This window comes from Chlorocebus sabaeus, chromosome 14, assembly GCF_047675955.1.
Source record: "Chlorocebus sabaeus isolate Y175 chromosome 14, mChlSab1.0.hap1, whole genome shotgun sequence".
Taxonomy (NCBI): domain Eukaryota; kingdom Metazoa; phylum Chordata; class Mammalia; order Primates; family Cercopithecidae; genus Chlorocebus; species Chlorocebus sabaeus.
The window spans coordinates 85,726,448-85,747,803 of record NC_132917.1 but is presented as its reverse complement, the minus strand read 5'-3'; the positions used below and the strand labels follow the sequence as shown (position 1 = coordinate 85,747,803).

Here is a 21,356-nt window from a genome sequence, read left to right as displayed (position 1 = left end):
TGCCAGAAACAAAGGCTGCCAGGTGCCATCCAAATACCCCTTCAAAGGGCTTGAAACCCTTCTGGACCTCTAAGCAATCTAAAGAACTGCCTTGGTCTGATAATCTCACCCATCCCCCACTCAGAGTCTGCTTTGAACTTTGATTCCTTAGGAGGCATGGGGGGAAGGTGGGGGTGGTACAGAGAGCAACTTTAAAATATTAAACGTGGCTTTCTCAATGGAGAGAAAGAAAACCTCTGGGATTACAAAGTTAACTAGACATTGCAGTAGGAGGAGGGTGCAGGCTAGTTTATCAGCTTTTTTTTTTTTTTTTGGAGACAGTTTTGCTCTTATTGCTCAGGCTGGAGTGCAATGGCATGATCTCAGCTCACTGCACCCTCTGCCTCCCAGGTTCAAGCAATTATCCTGCCTCAGCCTCCCAGGTAGCTGGGATTACAGGTGTGTGCCACCACGCCCAACTAATTTTTGTATTTTTAGTAGAAACAGGGTTTCACCATGTTAGCCAGGATGGTCTCGAACTCCTGACCTCGTGATCCACCTGCCTTGGCCTCCCAAACTGCTGAGATTATATGCGTGAGCCACTGCACCCGGCCTAGTTTATCAGCTTTAAGTAATTAATTGGGTACCAGACCCTGACACATTTTGCCTTCCAACCATGAACACATAGGCCCAAGCCCTGGCTGATGCAGTAATCCAGTTCTTTACCACTGCCATGAGTCCAGATGGGCCAGCAGGGAGGAAAACCGCAGCCTGGTGCTTTCTGTGGTTTAGGATCACCTTCCCCAACAGGAGTAGAGACCTGATGGAGGATGCAGAGCCCCTGGCCAGGTCTGTGATCAATACAGCCTCAGGGTGGGTAAAGAAACCTTTAATGAGGATTCAAGGTTAGTAAGGAAGACGCAGAGGGCCAGCACTCAGCCCCAGCCTCCTCACGTGTACATGGCTCCATGGAGGTTCTCCAGTCGGTGTTGCTGCTGCTGTTTTCGAGCCTAAAGGAAAGAAGGCACTCTGGGCAGGGGCCCAAACTGAAGGCCTATGGGTGAGGGGATGGGAAGCTATCATGGGGTTGACTCTCTCTGGCATCTGCATTGCTGAGGCTCTTACCACAAATCAAAGTCACTAACAAGGCAGCCAGAGCCAGGGATTCTGAGGCCTACCCAGTCCTGCTGAGGTGGGAAGTGATGGCAGCGGGGACAGGACTGAGGGGGAGTCCATTACGACCCCTCCACTTAACCATCAGCCCCTACCTTATCTCGTCTGTGCTCCTCATAAGTGTCGTCATCAGTGGGCAGCTCATGGCGGCACAAGGGACAGGAATTTGTCTGAGAAAAGTAGAGTAGTGTTCTAGCCTTGGTCTGATCTTCATAAGCTGATAACCACCCTCCCCTGTTCCCAACTGCCACTCTTCTTCAGTCCCCCAGCAGTCCATGAACAGAAAGAAGCTTGAGTACTGGGCCCAGGGCAGGGTGAGAGCTGGAAGAAGAGAAGCAGTACCTTGCTTAGCCAGGGCAGAATGCAGCTGGAATGGAAAAGGTGATGGCAAGGCATCTCAATGGCAGTCTCCTCCTCCTCAAATTCCAAAAGACACACGGGGCACTTGAGCTCTTTAGGAAGGAGCGCTGGTCAGGAGAGCTGCTACAGGCTGTGCCTCCCAAGCTCCCACTCCTGAAGGATACTTGCCCCCACCTGACCTGGAAAACTGAAGGACCCAGACCACAGTCTGGCTTGGGGAAGGGGTGGGTCTGGCCCAAATAGCAGAAAGAATTAGTATCCTCACCAGCCTGAGAGCCTCTGATGACTGTCCTGGGGAGGTTCTCAACCACATTCTTGGCAGCTGGTGGAGGCAGGTGGTGGTCCCAATCTACTACCAACCCCAAGTCTTCAAAGTCCATCCTATTGAAAAGTGACCTGGGGAAGTCAGGTACAAATGTAAAGTCAGAACAAAGGAAAACTATGCTTTTTCTTTGACGCCCATAATCCACTGGACATTAATAAACACCCTGCCCAGCTAGTAGGAATAATAGCTACCCTTAGTAGTTAGTAGATGCTCACTAGATAAAAAGCACGATGGGAAAGTTTACAGCTGCTATCAGACCGCTCCAGCACGTAAAGTGTTTATTCCCATTTTACAAATGAGGCAACAGGCTCAGAGAAGTTACTCAGGCCACGTTGAATAACCTGGTAGAGCCAGATTCCAAGTCAGCAGTACCTACTATTCCTGATGAATATACCCACTCACAGCACACGGCCCCAACCCCGCCCCCATGCCTCAACTTCCGCCCCCACGCCCACCACTCTCCAGCTCCAATCTTTCCCGCAATCCCCATGCCCAGGCCAGTCCAACGGACGGCCCAAATTATCGAGATGCTCATTCCCACACCCCTCAGTCTCGCCGCCCGGACTAACTCCAGATTACTCATCTGTCCTCCCCAGAATCCACTGCCCCTGGTAATCCGTCTTCTCCAGCCAGCCCCAGACCAGAAACCTGCGGGCTGGACCCCATCCCCAAGCCCCGCGCACCCACCTTGCGAGCTCCAGCAGCATGTTGGTTCGCGTCTCCTGCTCGGGGTCAGACGGCTCGCAGTCGTGTTCATCGAAATAGGACGCCATGGCTGCCCAACCTCCTGACACAGCCCTCGCACCCGGCTCGATAGTGGTCTAGCGGCGCTGCCCAATAAACTGAGGAGCTGAGAGAGGCTGGCCAATCAGAGTATCCGAGGGACGGGCATAGTGGCTCGTTAACCCTCACGGAAAGCGGAAGTACTAATTCGGCCCCCTCTCACTGGCTTGAATAAGTCAGGTGACCAGAGACCGACGCCAATGACGGAGATCCGGCTGGTGAGGAAACATTTGTTTTGGAATCGGAGCCAACACTGAATTCCCTGGAATTTCTGGCGCGGTCGCGTCCAAATGTCTGGTCTGTTAGGGTCCTCAATCTGCCCTGAGGCTCAGAGGGCTTCGCCTGTGCAGATGCTAGAGGCCTCTGCGAGAAAAGGCGGCGCTGGCCCAGGAGTTCAGGTTCCTGCGAGCGTTGGGCCATGGCGCTTCCCGATGCGCTGTCCAGATCCCCGCCGGACACTTCTGCCCCGCGGCGCTCTATTTGGTTCAAGAGTTTGCGTTTGATTCCTCCCCAACCCCCGAAAAAAAAAATTCCTGCACATTTCTTATGTGTTAGGCATAATAATAAAGGGTGGGGCAAGCCTCCCCAACCGAGGGAGAGAGGTCTCTCTGCCAGAGAACCTGGGGCCTCAACCAGCTCATGGGACTGTTACCGTCAGCCCATTGCTATCCCTAGCTTCTGTAAAACTAGTGGCTTGTACTAAGACCTTTTCATTCTTGGCTACATATGAATTCCCAGAGGAGAAAATGGGCGCGGAGGAGCTTTAGAAACACCCGTGTACGATACCTTCCAAGAATCTGATTTAACTGATCTGTGGTGGGGCCTGGGCAATGGCACTTGTATAAATTCTGCAGGTGAAGCAGGTTTAAGAACCACTGCACTCTTGGCCGGGCTTGGTGGCTCAAGCCTGTAATCCCAGCACTTTGGGAGGCTGAGACGGGCGGATCACGAGGTCAGGAGATCGAGACCATCCTACCTAACATGGTCAAACCCCGTCTCTAGTAAAAATACAAAAAAAATAAAAAATTAGCCGGGCGTGGTGGCGGGCGCCTGTAATCCCAGCTACTTAGGAGGCTGAGGCAGGAGAATCGCTTGAACCCAGTAGGTAGAGGTTGCAGTGAGTTGAGATCGTGCCATTGCACTCCAGCCTGGGCAACAGAGCAAAAACTCCATCTCAAAAAAAAAAAAAAAAATTTGTTGAAGTGCTTTCTCCTTTGTCATCCCATCTACAGTCTCATTGGTCCTCTAAGCATCCCCAAGATGACAGAAAAATAATAGATTTCATTCTCAGAGAAACAGGCTCAGATGGGGAGGACTGGTTCAAGGGTCTGGTTTGGGGGCCATTGTATTCTTGCACCCACACTCCCGGTCTGTGTAGGGTTGGATCAAGTAGGGAAGGGAGAGGAAGGAGCCATCTCCCAGGGGTGGAGTCCTTTGGGTGATGGGCTTTCTAAGGAGCCCGAGGGGTAGAGACAGATGGGATTAACCAAACTGGGGACCTTCACACACAGATAACAGCTTTTAATCAAACAGCAGCTTTTACTGAGCTCCAGGTAGGGCTGGCCCAGCATGGCCAGTACAGCAGGCTGCCATCGAGGGCCAGTCTGTGGCATGACAGGAAATGCAGGGGTGCACATGTTGGGGCTGCCCTTTGGCACTCACTGGGGTGGGTCAAGGGAGAGCAAACACCAAGGTCCTCTGGAGACCAGAACCGGCCAGTGCAGCCGTTTGGCTTCTGCTTCAGGACCAGCTGGGTCAGTCCCCAGGCCCTGAGGCAGTGCCTGCATCCTGGGTCCGTGGGGCACTACTGCTGTCACTGCTCTGAGGGAGAAAGACGGCCAGCAGCACAATCAGGATGATGAGCAGGCCACCGACCACCACCAGCCCCAAGCAGACCCGGCTACGGATGTTCTCCCAGCGCTTCTTCTGGGCCAGGGTCTTTGTAGTCTTGCTGAAGGTTGAGCTCTGCGGATACCCCCAGACACAAAGTGAGAGTTAGCTGGCACCCCCTTTTCCTGGGAGCCAGCTCCTCCCAGTCCCATCTCAGTAAGGCTTAGTCTCCTCCTGCATCCTCCCCATCTTGTCTGCTTTCTTTTTTGTTTTTTTTTATTTGTTTGTTTGTGTTTTGTTTTGTTTGAGATGGAGTGTCTCCCTGTCACCCAGGCTGGAGTACAGTGGCACAATCTCAGCTCACAGGAGAATTCAAGAAATTCTTCTGTCTCAGCCTCCCTAGTAGCTGGGACTACCGGCATATAACACTGCGCCCAGCTAATTTGTGTATTTTTAGTTGAGACAGGGTTTCACCATGTTGGCCAGGCTGGTCTTGAACTCCCGACCTCGTGATCCACCCACCTTGGCCTCCCAAAGTGCTGGGATTACAGGCATGAGCCACCGTGCCCGGCCTTGTCTGCTCTCTTTCTATACCACCTGCCGTGGAACCCTCCCCACCTGACTCATCTCAAACACCAGTGTGGCCCCTTGACTTTCAGCCCTAGTGTCTCACCCTCAGTTAACAATGCCAGTACTCAGGCTGGACACAGTGGTTCATGCCTGTAATCCCAGCACTTTGGGAAGCCGAGGTGGGAGGATCTTTTGTATCTAGGACTTCAAGACCAGCCTGAGCAACATGGTGAGACCTCATCTCTACAAAAAATCAAAAATCAGCCAGGCACAGCAGTGCATGCTTATAGTCCTAGCTCCTCAGGAGGCTGAGGCAGGAGGATCGCTTGAGCCTGGGAGGTAGAGGCTGCAGCAGATGTGATTGAGTCACTGTATTAGCCTGGGCAACAGAGTGAGACCCTGTCTCAAAGTAAAAAAGAAACAAAAAACAACGCCAGTCTTCTACCTTTAGGAAGGTCCACAGCTTCAAACCAAGGCCGCCTTATTTTGTGGAGTCTATCTGTTGCATGTCTAGGCTATGGGTGCCTGAGGAAACCCAGAGGCCCCACACTGGCCCTGAGTAAGGCCTCAACCCCACCAATGACCTGGAGATCCTGAATACAGCCCAAAAGAGCCTTTCCCAATCCTCTCCCCTCCCCTCCATGCTCCCCCAGGCCTCACACCATATCCAGGAGTTGCTCTGAACGCTGCTCCAGTTCGGCCAGCTTCCCATCACGCTCCAGGACCTTGTCGAAGTTGTTAAGCATAATTTCCGTCACCTCGTTCGCCTGCTGCTGGCACCGCTCCAACTCTTTTCCTGCCTGGGCACCAAGCCCGAGGTCAGGGATGCATGAGGCCCCCACCTGACCCTCATCTGCCCCTGAGATCTAGAAGCCTCCTTCTCCCCCTGTAGGTGGGTACGGCATGAGAGTAACAGCATCCTTCGTGTAAGGGTGTGATGTGTGTGGAGTGAAGGGCTGGCCTTCGGGGTGAGTGCAGCATACCTCAGGTCTCACAGTCCTCCCCTTGCACATCAAGGCAGGGTGACCTAGGACCTAGGTCGGCCCTGGCTTCCAGCACCTCAGCTTCCTCTAAGCTGTCCCAAGGTGGGATCTTCCCAGGACCCCACCCTCCCACAAGCCGATTCTTTTCTCACCTGCTCCAGAATGGCCTCTACCCAATAATGCACAGCTGCCCTAAGGTTTCCCACTGGCCTAAGAAGGCAGCAAAGAATGGGTAACCAAGCTACCTGGCTGGAACACACAGGGAGGAGACCTACCCTACAGGCTAGAAAGGTAATTTTGAAGCAGCACACATCATAGTCTTTGCCTAACCCCTCTCGCCCCAAACTGAGAAGCTCAGATCTCCCTCCTTGGGCCTCTGACTGGTCAGGCCAGTTCTGCCTCCTGGCCTGATCCTGCTCCCTGTATCACTGCCCCAACTTCCCTCTCTGCCTGGGAACGTCAGTGGTACCAGCCCCTGGTCTCCAGCCTTCCAGTCAGCTGGGGTCCTCGCTGGGGTCCAACTTACAGAGATGAGACCGACAGATTTCCCGGCCTGGGCGGCAGCTTTGCCTCCCTTCCCAGCTCATTTCAGAGGACTGGGAAGGGAGGTCTTGGGTCCAAGCTGGGGAAGGTTGAAATGACAGGGGAGAGAGAAAATCTGGGTCATGTGCAAGAAAGGCACTGGGCTTTGGGTGCACGTAACAGAGACCCCAAGCAGGAGGCCCTAGTATAAGCCAGAAGCCTAGGAGCAGGGACATTTCAGGGAGATGAATACCAGTGGATTAGCAAACCACAGAAATTTCTTCCTCTTAGCCTAGTTCCCCACAGCCCATCCCTGTTCCCTTCCCCTCCTTACAAGAAGGGCAAGCTTCGTTTTCTGCCAGCCCATGTTACCCATTGTCTACAACAGACATTTCGGCACTTGACTGAATTCCACTTAAAACCAGAAAACTTAAGTGTTAGAAGAGATCTGGTGGTCACAGAGGGCCACCTCCTACTCAGGCAAGAATCCTCCTTTAGGTTCCTTGCAGCTGCTTGGTACACAGTCTCCAAGAATTCCCAGTGTGTGAGTCCTATCTCCCCAGCTGGACCACAAACTCCCAGAGGGAGGGCAGGGAGCAGTGCCCTGCCTTTGTCCACCACCATCCCACCAGGAGGCCAGCACAGTGCTGACCATTGCAAGCAAGGACTCAGTAAGTGGGCCAATTACGATACAGCCTAACCAAAAGCAACTCTTATTCTCAAGAGATGTTCTCCCAGCATGTTTTTCTAGCCCTGCATGAGTTTCGAGGGGCAGGCATTTGAAACCCAAATAGGTCAATATTTACCCACGAGCTAGAAAAGCAACCTGCTTCAAGAGAGGTCAGGCAAACCACTGTAGGGGAGGGTGCGCTCATAGGCTGGAGGAAGCAGTAAGCAGGAAACACAGAAGAACAACGAAGAGAGCAGAGAAACTGCACTCTCACCTTTTCTTGAGTCAACCATCATCACTATTATTACTACTATAGCATTCAACAAGTCTCTGTCATTCAATCCTTTGAACTTCCCCACATTCAAATACTCCAAGGCAGGCTGGGCACGGTGGCTCACGCCTGTAACCCCAGCACTTTGGGAGCCTGAGGCAGGCAGATCACTTGAGGCCAGGAGTTCGAGACCAGCCCAGCCAACATGGTGAAACCCTGTCTCTACTAAAAATACAAAAATTAGCCAGGCATGGTGGTGTGTGCCTGTAATCCCAGCTACTTGGGAGGCTGAGGTGGGAGAATCGCTTGAACCTGGGTGGCGGAGGTTGCAGTGAGCTGAGATCACACCACTGCACTCCAGCCTGTACAACAGAGCAAGACTCCATCTCAGCAAACAAAACAAAACAAAACAAAAAATAAAATTAAATAGTCCAAGGCCAGGCACGGTGGCTCACACCTGTAATCCCAGCACTTTGGGAGGCCGAGGCAGGCAGATCACAAGGTCAGGAGATCGAGATCATCCTGGCTAACATGGTGAAACCCCGTCTCTACTAAAAAATACAAAAATTAGCTGGGCGTAGTGGCAGGTGCCTGTAGTCCCAGCTACTCGGGAGGCTGAGGCAGGAGAATGGTGTGAACCTGGCAAGCGGAGCTTGCAGTGAGCTGAGATTGCGCCACTGCACTCCAGCCTGGGCAACAGGGTAAGACTCCATCTCAAAAAATAAAAATAAAAAAAATAAAAATAAATAGTCCAAAGCAAAAACTTGAGAATGGATAAAGACTTGAAAATAAGAGTCACTGCTAGAGACTGGGAAAATACTGGATATTATCTTTTTTTATATATACATATTCTAAATGTTACAGCTATTGTTACCTTATTCTTCAACAAGGGGTGATATTTGGGTCATATTCTCCAGAGGGCTGGCTGTGCTTCCAGCTGTAATCTGGACCAGTCTCCCCCAATGCAAAGCCAGGCCTGCCTGGAGCCAAGATGGACCCAGGCCTAAAAGAACACATTCACTCCAGGGAACACAGAGGCCTTAGACTCAAGTCTCGGGCCCTCTTTGGCCCCCACTCAACCAGAGGAAAAAGGACACTGCCTATATCCACAGGTCTCTGCTAGCACTGTGAGAAATAAAGCTCCAGGGACCCTGGAAGGAGGTAAGCAAGAGGACAAGGGTCACACTGCCTTATGCCACATTGTAACTCAGCATAATGTCCGCAGACAGCAGATATGTGATAAACAGTTCCTGAATGAATTGTGCCTATATTTTTAAAGATGGGGTCTTTCTATGTTGCCCAGGATGGTCTTGAACTCCTGGGCTCAAGCAGTCCTCCCACCTCAGCCTCCCAAAGTGCTGGGATTACAGGCATGAACCATCATGCCCGGCCTAACTGTGCCTGTTCTTAAAAAGACCACTTTGCCCTGGGGAAAATACATATGTAATATAATTAGAGAAGAGGAAAGAGTTACACTGTGTGATACAGATAGTAAGTGTCGGAGCTGCCACAGAGAGGGTGCCATTGCGGGGGGTGACCCCTTGAAGGATGGCATGGAGCTGGGACATTCTGGCACTGAGAGATAGGGATACACCCTGACAGTGAGGACCAGGCAGAGGATGGGCGGGACAGGGTGGGGCTACAGAAGGCAGAAAAGGTCAGGTAGAGAAGACTGGCTCCAAGTGAGTGAGAAAACTTAAGAGCTAGTGTGGGTTTTTGAGTCAAGGGTGACAGTCAAGAAGTGCTTCAGGATAATTTCTCTATTGGTGGTAGACAGGCACGGATAGAAGTAAGAAAACAGCAGAGAGGCCAGCCAGAGGGGTGGAGAAGTACCATCAGCAAGGCTGTGAGGAGATGCCCACCAGGACAGAGAGAGGTGATGAGCAGAGCGTGGAGAAAGGAAGAAGGGTGAGAGAGGCATTTCTGAGACCTGAGGCCAGAAGCCTGCAGGGCTTGGAATTTTGAGCCAGAGCAAGCGGGGAGCAGTTGTGTCATTGCCAGAGGGTGGCAGTTACACAGGAAATGTTCTTGACAGACTGTTGCCCCCTATACAGAATATCCCCTCTATGACACTCAAACCTTTCAGGTTTTTCTGGGCTCAATCTCTTTGATTCCTGCTTTGAAAATGCAGTTCTCAAAACCACACCATCTGGGCCAGGCATGGTGGCTCATGCCTGTAATCCCTGGACTTTGGGAAGCCAAGGTGGGCGGATCACGCCTCTACCAAAAAATACAAAAATTAGCCAGGCAAAGTGGTGCCTGCCCATAGTCCCAGCTACTCGGGAGGCTGAGGCAGGAGAATTGCTTGAACCTGGGAGGCAGAGGCTGCAGTGAGCCAAGATTGCACCACTGCACTCCAGCCTGGGCGAAGGAGTGAGATGCTGTCTCAAAAAAAACAAAGAAACAAAAACAAAAAAAACCTCCCTATCCTAACTCTTCTTGTCTCCCTGTCTCCAGTCTAGTATCCAAGAAACCCTGTTCTAACTGTCGTCAGATAAATGGGCGCAAGTACTGGTATAACATTGCCTCCCTAAGTCAGCACTCAGCTCAGAGACTAGGAGTAGAGCTCTGCTTTGCACCCCTCTGTTGAAATCCTGCTTCTGCCACTCACTAGCTGAGTGACTGAGACTGAGGATATGACCTTTCTGACCTCCACTTCCTCTCCTGTAAAGTGCTGATAATAATGACTTCTCTTACAATGTTAGCTAAGGATTATGTGACATATTCATTTGTGATGTAAATCAAAAGCTTAGCACAATGCCTGGCACATACTAAATGCCCAATAAATAAGGGCTATAATTATTGATGTGGCCCACATTTCCCTAGCTCCATTTTTTTTTTTTTTTTTTTTTTTTTTAGCAGTCAGATCTCAAGAATTGTACAATATGGCCAGGTGTGGTGGCTCACGCCGGGAATCCCAGCACTTTGGGAGGCCGAGGCGGGCAGATCACAAGGTCAGGAGTCCGAGACCAGTCTGGCCAATATGGTGAAACCCCGTCTCTACTAAAAATACAAAAATTAGCCAGGCGTGGTGGCAGGCACCCGTAATCCCAGCTACTTGGGAGGCTGAGGCAGGAGAATCACTTGAACTTGGGAGGCGGAGGTTGCAGTGAGCTGAGATTGTGCCGCTGCACTCCAGACTGGATGCAGAGCGAGACTCTATCTCAAAAAAAAAAAAAAAAAAAAAAAGAATTGTGTAATACATGTGGTCAATAAAACCTCTTCGTTTTACAAAATGCACAGCCAAGCAAGCTCTTGCCTATGGCAAACTTGTACACATAGTACACATAATCGTTTCTAACCCGTAGCTCAGAACTTTACATGGGCCTTTGGTAAGCAGCATCTAGTTTATTTTCATCTGGCACTGCAGGCTGTTGAGGTTTTACATCTTGAGCAAGAATAACAGCCACCATCAATGGGCACATACTCTGAGCTAAGCACTATGCTGCTTGCTGTTCATTTGCTCTGCCTCATTTAATCTTCACCCAACAACCCATTGAAGACTATATTATTAACCCAGTTATTTTGTTTGCTTGTTTGTTTTTGTTTTGAGACACAGTCTCACTCTGTCACCCAGGCTGGAGTACAATGGCATGATCTCAGCTCACTGCAACCTCCACCTCCCGGGTTCCAGTGATTCTCCTGCCTCAGCCTCCCGAGTAGTTGGGACTACGGGCGCATGCCACCACACCCGGCTATTTTTTTATATTTTCAGTAGAGACAGGGTTTCACCATCCTTGCCAGGCTGGTCTTGAACTCTTGACCTTGTGATCTGCCTGACTTGGCCTCCCAAAGTGCTGGGATTACAGGTGTGAGCCACTGCGCCTGGCCTTTTCCCAGTTTTATAGGAAACTTTGGTTCAGAGGTATTAAATCACCTGTATAAGATCACAGAGCCAGTAAGTAGATCTGGGAGTTGAACCAACACAGACTCCAGGCATCACATTCATAACCGCTGTGCTAAATTAGATATAGGTACAAGGAGGTCAAACACTTTAGCTGACTGGCTAAAGAACCACCAAACCTTTTGATGCTACCAACTTAATTTGTGTGCATATGAGGGAGGCCTGTGGCTCAACACACACAATCTTTGGAGAAAGGATCATCTACAAGATTAATGAATTCAAGTAATTACTCATTCCATTTCCATCTTTCCTATCCTGCTTTGTTCCTGCTCTGTCCCCTATACTTGTCACCATGCTGGCATGAAGGACATGCCCAAGAAATCCTTGTTGGTTGAATGAGTCATAGAAAATAAAAGAAAAGTAAAAGGAAGAAGGACCAGGGAGGGAAAGGGGATGGGTGGAAGGAAGGGAAAGAGCTAGGGTGAGAAAGGAGCAATAGTGAAAGAAGAAACAGGAAGAGGCTAGGAGATAGATGGGTGGAGGAGCGACCTCCCCAGGCTCTCCTCCACAGACTGCCTCAAATGTACCCGTGAGAATCCCCAGGTTTCCCAGTACCCTCGTCCCCCAATAAATTATCCTGCCTTCACCTTTCACTTCAGGAGCTTCTCCCCAAGAGCTAAGGGCCAACTGAAGCCCACCCCTACTCCTGCCTGACCCCTTGCCCTGCACACCCTGAAGTGGGCTCTGGGCTCTGCCCTATTCTCAGAGCCTTCCTCAGCTGCCCAGCATGGCCTCAGAGCTCAGTGCTACCTTCCTGCCCCACTTCCTCTTCCTGCCTCCAAATTCCCTGGAGATGAGGCCATCCAGGCATTGACCCCTAGCCAGGCCGCATCCATCACACCTCTGTCAGTTTCTACAAGGCAAAATCTTAAAGCACCAAGCCTACTTCCTGCCCAGTCCATCTTCCCAGGAGCCCTAGGGAAAGGGGGAAACTGGCACCAGCTGTTCCTGACATCTTCGCCTTAGAGATGGCAAGTGAGGACAGAGGCCAGGATATGCAGCAGGAGTGGGGGGGGTGACTCAACTCAGGAATGTGTCACTAGGTAGAGGTTAGCAGGGAGTCAGGCCTGTGCCACACTCTGATAACTTCAGTGGAACTTTCAGAGTAAACATCTCCCTTTCTCTTTCTCTAGGGGAGGAGTTAGCCCTCCAACACCCTGCCATGGGGCTGGAATGGCCTCTGCCACCCCATCTGCTCAAGTTTCCAACTCCTGAGCCAGGCTTGGCTCCTCACAGCTGCGGAAAGGGCTGACGAGGTCATTACATTTCCTACCACTTCTTAGCAGTGGGTTCTGAGTGCCAGGCGGGTCTCTGCCATTGTGTCTCCTTTAACCTCGCAAGGACCCAACAAGGCAGGTATTACCGACCCCACTTCACAGATGCGGAAAAGGAGGCTCAGGGAGGTTAAGTGACTCGCCCCGGGTCACAGAGCTGGGATCCCAGCCCGGAGTCCTCCAAAGCCGGTGCTCTTAACCGCTTCGCTTCAGGAGAATGGGGAGCCCGGGCCCCGCTCGCTCTGCGCGGTGCAGCCAGGACGGGGCTCACGCATTTCCCTCCCAGGCAGCCCGCGGGGAGTGGAGGGTCCGCCCCATCCTGCTCCGGCCGTGGTCACCGCCTCGGGTCTGACCCGCATGGGCCCTAGTGTACGCCCCGGCCCGTGGACTTCGGACTCCTTTCTCCCACCCTCGCCACTCGCCCTCTGCCCGTCGCAGGGCTGGCCGGCCCCGCCCGGGCCCTCACCATCGCCGCTGCCGCCGCCTCCTTGCCCGCTCCCGGCTTCTCTGCCGGCTGAGCGGCCGCAGTGCCAGCGGTCCCGGAGGAAGCGCAGGGGCGGGGCGGGGCGGGCCGCCGAGAGAGGGCGGGGGGCGCGCCTTCCGCGAGCGGCGACCGAAACTGAGTCAAATCGAAAGCGATGGGCCACAGCGACCCGGGTCCGTAGAGTTGCCTCCTCCCGGGCCCCAGGAGCCTGAATTCGAATGACACCTCAGCCTGGTGAACGGGCACACCTCGGGGTCGGATCTGTGGAATGGGCACAGTGGAGTGAGCCCTGGAGTCTCCTACGTCGGGTTTAGATGAAGAGGCATCATTCATTCACTCAACACACACCCTATGAGTGTCACGGTCAGGCACCACGCTAGGTCCTGGAGACGCCATGAACAAGCCAGGTAGGGTCTTTGTCACCTTGGTGAGTGCATCTCACCCAGAATCAAAAACAGGCCCCCCCAAAGTTTTGAAACTAAAGACAAGTGGTGGTTGCACAACATTCTGAATACATGTTTCTGATTTGTACACTTTAAAATAATAAACTGTATGTTATGTGACTTTCACCTCTATTCAAAAAGAAAGCAGCCCCACATGGGCAAAGTACTAGCTCTAGCCTTTCTGTATGTCTCTCCTCACCATGAGGGCAAGTGCAGCTCTGTGCTGGCATGCACCTGCCATGCACCTGCTCCTCAGTCAGAGGATGGGGGAGGGTGGTGTGTCTGCTACCACTTCAGAGCCTTCCTGAGCCGAATCTACCCATCCTCTCCTCTCACTGCTGCAGAGAAACCACCAGCTACCTGTTCTCCACTACTCCAAGCTGCCTCAGACATCTTAAAATAAGGTCCCTCTTTTTTTTTTTTTTTTTTTTTTAAGAGAGAGAGAGAGACAGGGTCTCACTATGTTGACCAGGCTGGTCTCGAACTCCTGGCCTCAAGCAGTTCTTCTGCCTCAGGCTTCCAAAGTGTTGGGATTGGCCGGGCGCGGTGGCTCAAGCCTGTAATCCCAGCACTTTGGGAGGCCGAGACGGGCGGATCACGAGGTCAGGAGATCGAGACCATCCTGACTAACACGGTGAAACCCCATCTCTACTAAAAAATACAAAAAACTAGCCGGGCGCGGTGGCGGGCGCCTGTAGTCCCAGCTACTCGGGAGGCTGAGGCAGGAGAATGGCGGGAACCCGGGAGGCGGAGCTTGCAGTGAGCCGAGATCGCGCCACTGCACTCCAGCCTGGGGCACAGAGCCGAGACTCCGTCTCAAAAAAAAAAAAAAAAAAAAAAAAAAAAAGTGTTGGGATTACAAGTGTGAGCCACTGGGCCTAGTCCCTCAAATAAGGTCTCTCTTGACCAACAGAGTTGAAAGTTTCCCTCTCTGGGGCTAAGCCTCTGTGAATACAGAAGTCCCAGACCAAGAGGGTTTCACAGACCCTCACCCCCACCTTGGACAGCCTGGGTCCCAAGGCAGAAGCTTCACTTCAGTTCCTTACACCTTGAATCCAGGAGAGAAAGGATTAATATATGTAGCAAAGACTACCCCAAGGCCGGGCACGGTGGCTCCCACTTGTAATTCCAGCACTTTGGGAGGCCAAGGCGGTAGGATTGCTTGAGCCCAGGAGTTTGAGACCAGCCTGGGCAACATAGTGAGACCATGTCTCTACTAAAAATACAAAAGTTAGCCAGGTGTGGTAGCACACACCTGTGGTCCCAGCTACAAGGGAGGCTGAAGCAGGAAGATCTCTAAAGCCCAGGAGGTGGAGGTTACAGTGAGCCATGATCACACCACTGCACTCCAACCTGGGCAACAGAGTAAAATAATAAAAATAAAAAATAAAAATAAAAATCTCATACGGGTCTTTTCTGACCTTTCCTCCTCCCTGCTTCAGAGCCTGATTCTTCCAGAGCCTGACTTGCCAGTCTAGTCCCAAATCCTGACTCTCAACCCTTCCCCTTCCTCCTGACAACAGGTTGTTTCCAATGCTGGAAAACCTGTAGAGGAAACAGGAACAGAGATAGCAAGAACCCTCCCTGCAAACCAAGGCAGACTGGGCACTGGAAAAAGTAACAGTGATAGTGGAACCTGGTAGGGAGGAGGGGGGCCTGAAGACAGAAAGGCTCATTGTGCATGGAGGGGAAGGAGGGCCATTGGCCCTGTCCTGTGACACTGACTGACTATGCCCAGCCATGGGATGCTGAGGAGAGATGCTTGCCCCCTTAGGATAACTAAGACCCAGAGGCCTTGCTAAGTCCCAGAAGACAAGGACAGAGAAAAGACAAATAGAACATGCAAAGCACAAGGAAAGGAATAGCAGTCCATTTCCTCCACCCCTCGGCTCTAGACTACACGGTCGTTGAAGAGAGATGGCTCTGGTGGAAGAGGCAGGAGGCCTTCAAGCAGCTCTTAAACACCCTGTCCGGGTAGGCTTCATGCCTCAGCTAACAATTCCAGAAGAAGAGTACTACAGGGCCATGGCAGGACCCAATGGGAACACTTAAAAATCTTGCGTACCACCCCAAAATGCTATGAAGGTTTTGAATTTTCCATATGCCAAGACTCCCAGAAAATTCTCGTTCTTGAGACCTGTGACAATGAATGGAACCGGGAGGAATAAAGAAAGACATCTTTCTTCTCCAAACATACACTCTTTGCCCTTCAAACCACTTGGACCTCAAACGAGAGAATTTCAGCCAGAAGGTATCCTTGGGAAGAAAAGAAATAGAAAAGCCAAAGGAAAAATGGGAAGAGAGAAAGTGACTCACACATATAGGGATACTGAAAGGTCTTTATTGCCCACTGGCCACCAGCAGTTTCCCAGCCACATGCTGGGCCCTCTAGGTCTCTCCAGCCCACTCTAAGGACCCATGAAATGCATCCGCAGTCCAGCTCTCTTTTTTCTCTCCTTCTGGGGGACCAAGTTACCCTCTGGGGCATACAACACGGCAGCAGGGCCTCGGGGAGAGGGGTAGGAGGACCGAGCAGCATTCTCTGTAGAGGAGGACAGGAAAGGAGACCCTCTTGGCACCCATTTACGGAGGGTTGTCCCTGAAGAGAAGGGCAGGTGGGAGAGGTTCCCTATTACTTAAGAGAAGGCACCAGTGGCAAAGAGCACAATGAAGAGAATGATGATAAAAACAATCACGCAGATAAGGACAATCATCTTCACATTCTTCCACCAGAATTTCCGAGCCACCTTCTGCGATGTCGTCTTGAAATGCTCAGACTGTTGAGGAAAAGGCAGAGTGAGTGACCCAGTGGCTCCTCCCACTGGAACAAGAGTATAAGTACAAGTACAACCCACAGGCCAAACTTTCTTGTTTTTTTTTTTTTTGAGATGGAGTCTTGCTCTGTCGCCCAGGCAGTGGTTCGATCTTGGCTCAGTGCAGCCTCCACCTCCTGGGTTCAAGTGATTCTCCTGCCTCAGCCTCCTGACTAGCTGGGATAACAGGTGCCCACCACCATACCCAGCTAACTTTTGTATTTTTAGTAGAGATGAGATTTCACCATGTTGGCCAGGCTGGTCTTGAACTCCTGACCTCAAGTAATCCACCCTCCTGGGGTGGGATTACAGGTGTGAGCCACTGTGCCCAGCCTACAAGCCAGACATCTGTTTGCTTGTTTGTTTTTGTTTTCTTGAGACAGAGTTTCACTCTGCTGCCCAGGCTGGAATGCAGTGGCGCAATCTCAGTTCACTGCAACCTCCACCTTCCGGGTTCAAGAGATTCTCCCGCCTCAGCCTCCTGAGAAGCTGGGATTACAGGCGTGCACCACCATGTCCAGCTAATATTTGTATCTTTAGTAGAGATGGGGTTTCACCATGTTGGCCAGGCTGATCTTGAACTCTTGACCTCAGGTGATCCACCTGCTTTGGTCTCCCAAAGTGCTGGGATTACAGGCATGAGCCACGGTGCCTGGCCTTGTTTGTTGGTTTTTTGAGACAGGGTCTAGCTCTGTCGCCCAGTGCAGGCTGGAGTGCAGTGGCACAATCTTGGCTTACTGTAGCCTCCATCTCCAGGGCTCAAGCAATCCTCCCACTTCAGCCTCCCTAGTGCTGGGACTATAGGCACATGACACCATGCCCAGCTCAAGCCATACATCTTAATAGTGACACTGTAAGCTGAGGTAGCAAACTGCTAAATAAAATATGCTCTGGCCGGGCACAGTGGCTTACACCTATAATCCCAGCACTTTGGGAGGCTGAGGCAGATGGATCTCCTGAGGTCAGGAGTTCATGACCAGCCTGGCCAACGTTGTGAAACTCCCTCTCTACTAAAAATACAAAAAAATTAGCCAGGCATAGTGGTGGGTGCTTGTAATCCCAGCTACTTGGGAGGCTGAAGCAGGAGGATCACTTGAACCTGGGAGGCGGAGGTTGCAGTGAGCCAAGATCACACCAATGCACTCCAGCCTGGGCAACAGAGCGAGACTCCATCTCAAAAAAAAAAAAAAAAAAAAAGCTCTATCTTGCCTATCTTGACAAATGTACCTTCCTAAAAATCTGGAAGGCCGGGTTGAAATTTAGAATTCTCAGGATCCTAGGAGGTCTCCACCTAGATATGACTAGGGGTCCCCTTTCTCTTCTTACCCCTGTACTGTCATGCACACTGAGGGGTCCTTGACACCTGCTTACACCCAGGGGTACAACACTGGCAGCACAATCTGCCCTTGGGAGGGCAGATCCTGGGACTGAGGGATGCAGGCTCCAGATGGGCACATCTCCCAGCTCCAGGACTCCTTGCCCCATCGGGACTGCTGAGGCTGGAGGAGGGACCAGGACAGTACAGAGGGTTGGAAGTAAGGGAACTCCTCCTCCTCCATGCACTCTTCCCCATGCCCAGCAATTCGAGTTATAGACACTAAATTTCCTAGTGTTTGTCCAGGCATGGTGACTCAAGTCTGTAATCCCAGCACTTTGAGAGGCCAAGGTGGGTGGATCACCTGAGGTCAGGAGTTCGAGACCAGCCTGGCCAACATGGCAAAACTTCATCTCTACTGAAAATACAAAAATTAGCCAGGTGTGGTGGTGCACACTGTAATCCCAGCTACTCAGGAGGCTGAGGCAAGAGAATCATTTGAACCCAGGAGGCGAAGGTTGAAGTGAGCCGAGATTGCACCACTCTAGCCTGGGCAACAGAGTGAGGCTCTATTAAAAAAAAAAAAAAAAAATCCCGGGGCCGTGCTCCCCAAATTAAGCTAAAATTAAGCTACAGAAACAGGCAATGAGCCCCAGGGAGACAAGGGAGCAATACCCAAGAGCCAAGAGTTCACACAGGACTAAGAAAGCCAGAGCCAGCTTCCCAGCTGGACACAAAATCTGAGGCTCCAGACTTTGCTCAACTTTGGAGTTACTTCCTCCCTGAAACAGCTGGCCTCAGCCCCTGGCTGGAGAGAGAGAAGAATGAGGTCTAGCAAGATGTGTGGGAGATATTATTTTACCCTTCATCTAGCAGGGGACCCTGGGATCAAAGCATTTCTCTGCTCTTTCCTCCTTCTTTTTAAAGCCAACTCAGCAAGATGCCAGCAATTTCCCACTCCTTGTCTAATAGCTCCTAGAGAAGGCTAGAGGCCACGGTGGGGGGGGTTTCCTCAAAGCCAATATTTCTGCCCTGGGAAGGTCAGATCCAAATGATTGTCATGGGCAGGCTTCAAACGGAAAACAAGTTTCCCAGAGAGAAGCCTGAGAATGCATGGGCTGACTGAGCTATCAGTCTCAGAATATGCCTCTATGGGTGAGCTGCCACCTCAAGCCCCAGTCATGGGATCCATTCCCTGGGATCCATAACAATCTGTGGAGCAGAGCAGATTCAGAAGTGGAGACTCAGCTCACATCAGCTCCCAAACCAGGTGAAAGGCAACAGAAATGTTACACTTCTGACCCTCCTGTTCATTTTGCCCCACCAAAAAGAAATTCCCTCCCTTCCTCTTTTCCTCCAGCCCCCAGTGGGCTCCCTGTCTCACTGTGGCTTCCAGATCCTCTGTCTTGTTACGGAGATGTTCCAAGTTTTCCCCTCGGGCCAGGATCCGCTCCACATTCTGGGTCATAATATTCTTAACTCCCTCCACCTCACTCTGCAGGTTCCGAACGCGATCATTTCCTCCACCTTCACTGGCTTCCTCCTGCGCGGCAACACGGGGTTAATTAGACCAAGTGGTAGGGGAACTGGAGACTTGGCCTCAGAGGTCTGGGGAGGATAAGGCCTCAGGCAGACTTCAGCTTTTTGTAAAATGCTTGAAATGTTTACAAAGAGAATGTTTTCATGTATTACTTGTGTAATCAAAAATAAATGCATTTGTAAGCCCCAGAAGGTAAGACATGATGCTAAAGAGACTAGATCAAACTTCTTTCGGGATTGTTAGGGCCCCTGACAAGGAAAAGCAGCACATCACTAAATCCCTCCCCACTGCTTCCTTGCTCCCTAGAGAAGGCCGTAGAATACAGCAGAGCCGGCATCTCACAATGTTCCCTTTCCAGGGCAGAGCCCACCACTATTTACAATTCCCGGAGCCACCCCCCTTTCCTGATTTCTCGGGATCCTCATTGAAAGTGTCTGTGCTGGCCAGCAAAACACCCTCACCCAGCCTCACGCATCTGCCCCTCTAAATAGCTGCTGGAGCATGGCCCTGGCCGCAGTGCCATTGCTGCTGTGACCCAGAACAACAGGCAACCAAGTACCCCAGAAGGCGCCCAGAGCCGTTGAGCCACACACTTCTGCTTTCCCCACCACTGGGCACCATGCGCAGGCACCAAGCAACCACCTGCTTATGCAGATATTAAATAAAAATACCCGCCTGGGTGTTGGGGGAAATGGAGGACTAGTCCTCCCTGGCTGATGTCTCATCTCAGAGGCTTCATGACAAGGTTTTTGAACAAGGAGAGAAAAATATTATTAAGTTCCTCCCTCCTTGACCTCCAAAAACAGGCCAGTGGCATGGGTCAGAACTAGCTTATCACAGAGAACCAACTTCTGGTTATCTTATAAACCCTTAGTTCTCTTCTTCATGTTAATGGAGAAAGGACACCCAAAGGACTCAGTGGACACACAAATCCTTTGTGTTTCTGTGTAGGGATAAAGTGAAAGGCCAGAGAGGAGAGCTCCTGCCGCTGGGCTGGAATCTGAACTGGAAACTGCCCAGGCACTGCCTGGTGGTGTCACAACACCCGCCTCGGGCTCCCTGGAGGAGGAAGGCACAACAACACTTTGCCTGGAACTCGGAGCCCCCATTGGCACTGGCACGGAAGCCCAGCTCCCCACCAGCACAGAGGTCAGGGGAGGGAGGAAGAAGGAATAGAAACACCTGCTAGGACGGTTCAGAGCTATTTGCAGCCAAGTTGTCAAAGAGGAGACGCCACAGGCAGCACTGGCCCAGCCCTCTAACTTTGCCGCCAACTCTCCTCCCCCCACACAGCCAACCCCCAGTCCCGAGCCCCTTCTGGCTCCTCTTTAAATCAGCCCTTTCCTAGTTTCCAGTTCGCTCACCATGTCTCAGAGCAGCCCAGGCCGATCAGCAGGTGAATTCGCCTAGTCGGCTTCCTCCCAGGGTGGCCGTCAGCTCACTTCCTGCTTGCTCCAGCTTTCAGCCTGCCCCCGCCCACCTCGCATCTCGAGTCGCTCCAGCCACACCTAACTCAGGTTTCCCCAGGTAGGCGGGCACTCTTCACTGTCCACCCAGTGGCTTCCCAAACAAGAGCTTAAGCTTAGAGTAATAGGGTTCTCAGATGTTAAAGGTCTTCTAACTTTTCAGGAATTAGAAAAGAAAGATCAAGCAGCCCTCCAAGGTTTCCTGAGGCTGGACCTCCTGATCTAGAAAGGGCAGCCATCTCTCTCTCTCTCTTTTTTTTTTTTTTTTTAATAGAGATGAGGTCTCACCATGTTGCCCAGGCTGGTCTCAAACTCCTGGGCTCAGACGATCCTCCCACCTCAACCCCCCAAAGTCCTAGGAGCCATGACGCCCCACCAGCCATCTCCTTTTAATGTCTTGAATATCTGACTCCAGTTTCTAGAGACAGAGATCAACCATGCCAGGCCTGGCTCACAGGGAAACAAAATGCAGTTATGAAAATTTCTTGCTGGATAACACTTGTTCTCAGGTCCCTCAGTGACAGAAAGCACTAAAACCCCTGAAGTCTGGAATACTGTGATCCCGGGCTCTGATTCAGAAAGCTCTGGGTTACTAGTTACAGGCCCCTGAGTGAACCTTTTCACCTCTGTGGAGTTTGCAGGTGCTGATGC

The 21,356-nt window shown here is 51.6% G+C and overlaps 3 protein-coding genes across 4 annotated transcripts; all 3 read right to left on the bottom strand.

Annotated features, from left to right (window-relative positions):
• Positions 1 to 852: 852 nt before the first annotated feature.
• Positions 853 to 2,676, bottom strand: RNF181 (ring finger protein 181). The gene is made up of 5 exons (XM_007970018.3): positions 2,525 to 2,676; positions 1,778 to 1,908; positions 1,495 to 1,604; positions 1,248 to 1,322; positions 853 to 989 (listed from the first exon to the last, which is right to left on the bottom strand). Exons 1-5 carry the CDS (start codon positions 2,608 to 2,610, stop codon positions 930 to 932), a joined length of 462 nt encoding a protein of 153 aa, XP_007968209.1. The 5' UTR covers positions 2,611 to 2,676; the 3' UTR covers positions 853 to 929.
• A 1,450-nt stretch (positions 2,677 to 4,126) lies between these two features.
• Positions 4,127 to 13,208, bottom strand: VAMP5 (vesicle associated membrane protein 5). 2 transcript variants are annotated; one of them, XM_038007192.2, is made up of 4 exons: positions 13,111 to 13,188; positions 6,530 to 6,625; positions 5,683 to 5,820; positions 4,127 to 4,585 (listed from the first exon to the last, which is right to left on the bottom strand). In XM_038007192.2, exons 3-4 carry the CDS (start codon positions 5,764 to 5,766, stop codon positions 4,376 to 4,378), a joined length of 294 nt encoding a protein of 97 aa, XP_037863120.1. In that variant the 5' UTR covers positions 5,767 to 5,820; positions 6,530 to 6,625; positions 13,111 to 13,188; the 3' UTR covers positions 4,127 to 4,375. The 2 variants fall into 2 exon arrangements, with proteins under 2 accessions (XP_037863120.1, XP_007968210.2); XM_007970019.3 differs by lacking the exon at positions 6,530 to 6,625 and having other exon boundaries at positions 13,111 to 13,208.
• Positions 13,209 to 15,890: 2,682 nt separating this feature from the next.
• VAMP8 (vesicle associated membrane protein 8) lies at positions 15,891 to 20,763 on the bottom strand. Its single transcript, XM_007970020.3, has 3 exons — positions 20,604 to 20,763; positions 19,084 to 19,242; positions 15,891 to 16,348 (listed from the first exon to the last, which is right to left on the bottom strand). Exons 1-3 carry the CDS (start codon positions 20,604 to 20,606, stop codon positions 16,208 to 16,210), a joined length of 303 nt encoding a protein of 100 aa, XP_007968211.1. The 5' UTR covers positions 20,607 to 20,763; the 3' UTR covers positions 15,891 to 16,207.
• Between the last annotated feature and the right edge of the window lie 593 nt (positions 20,764 to 21,356).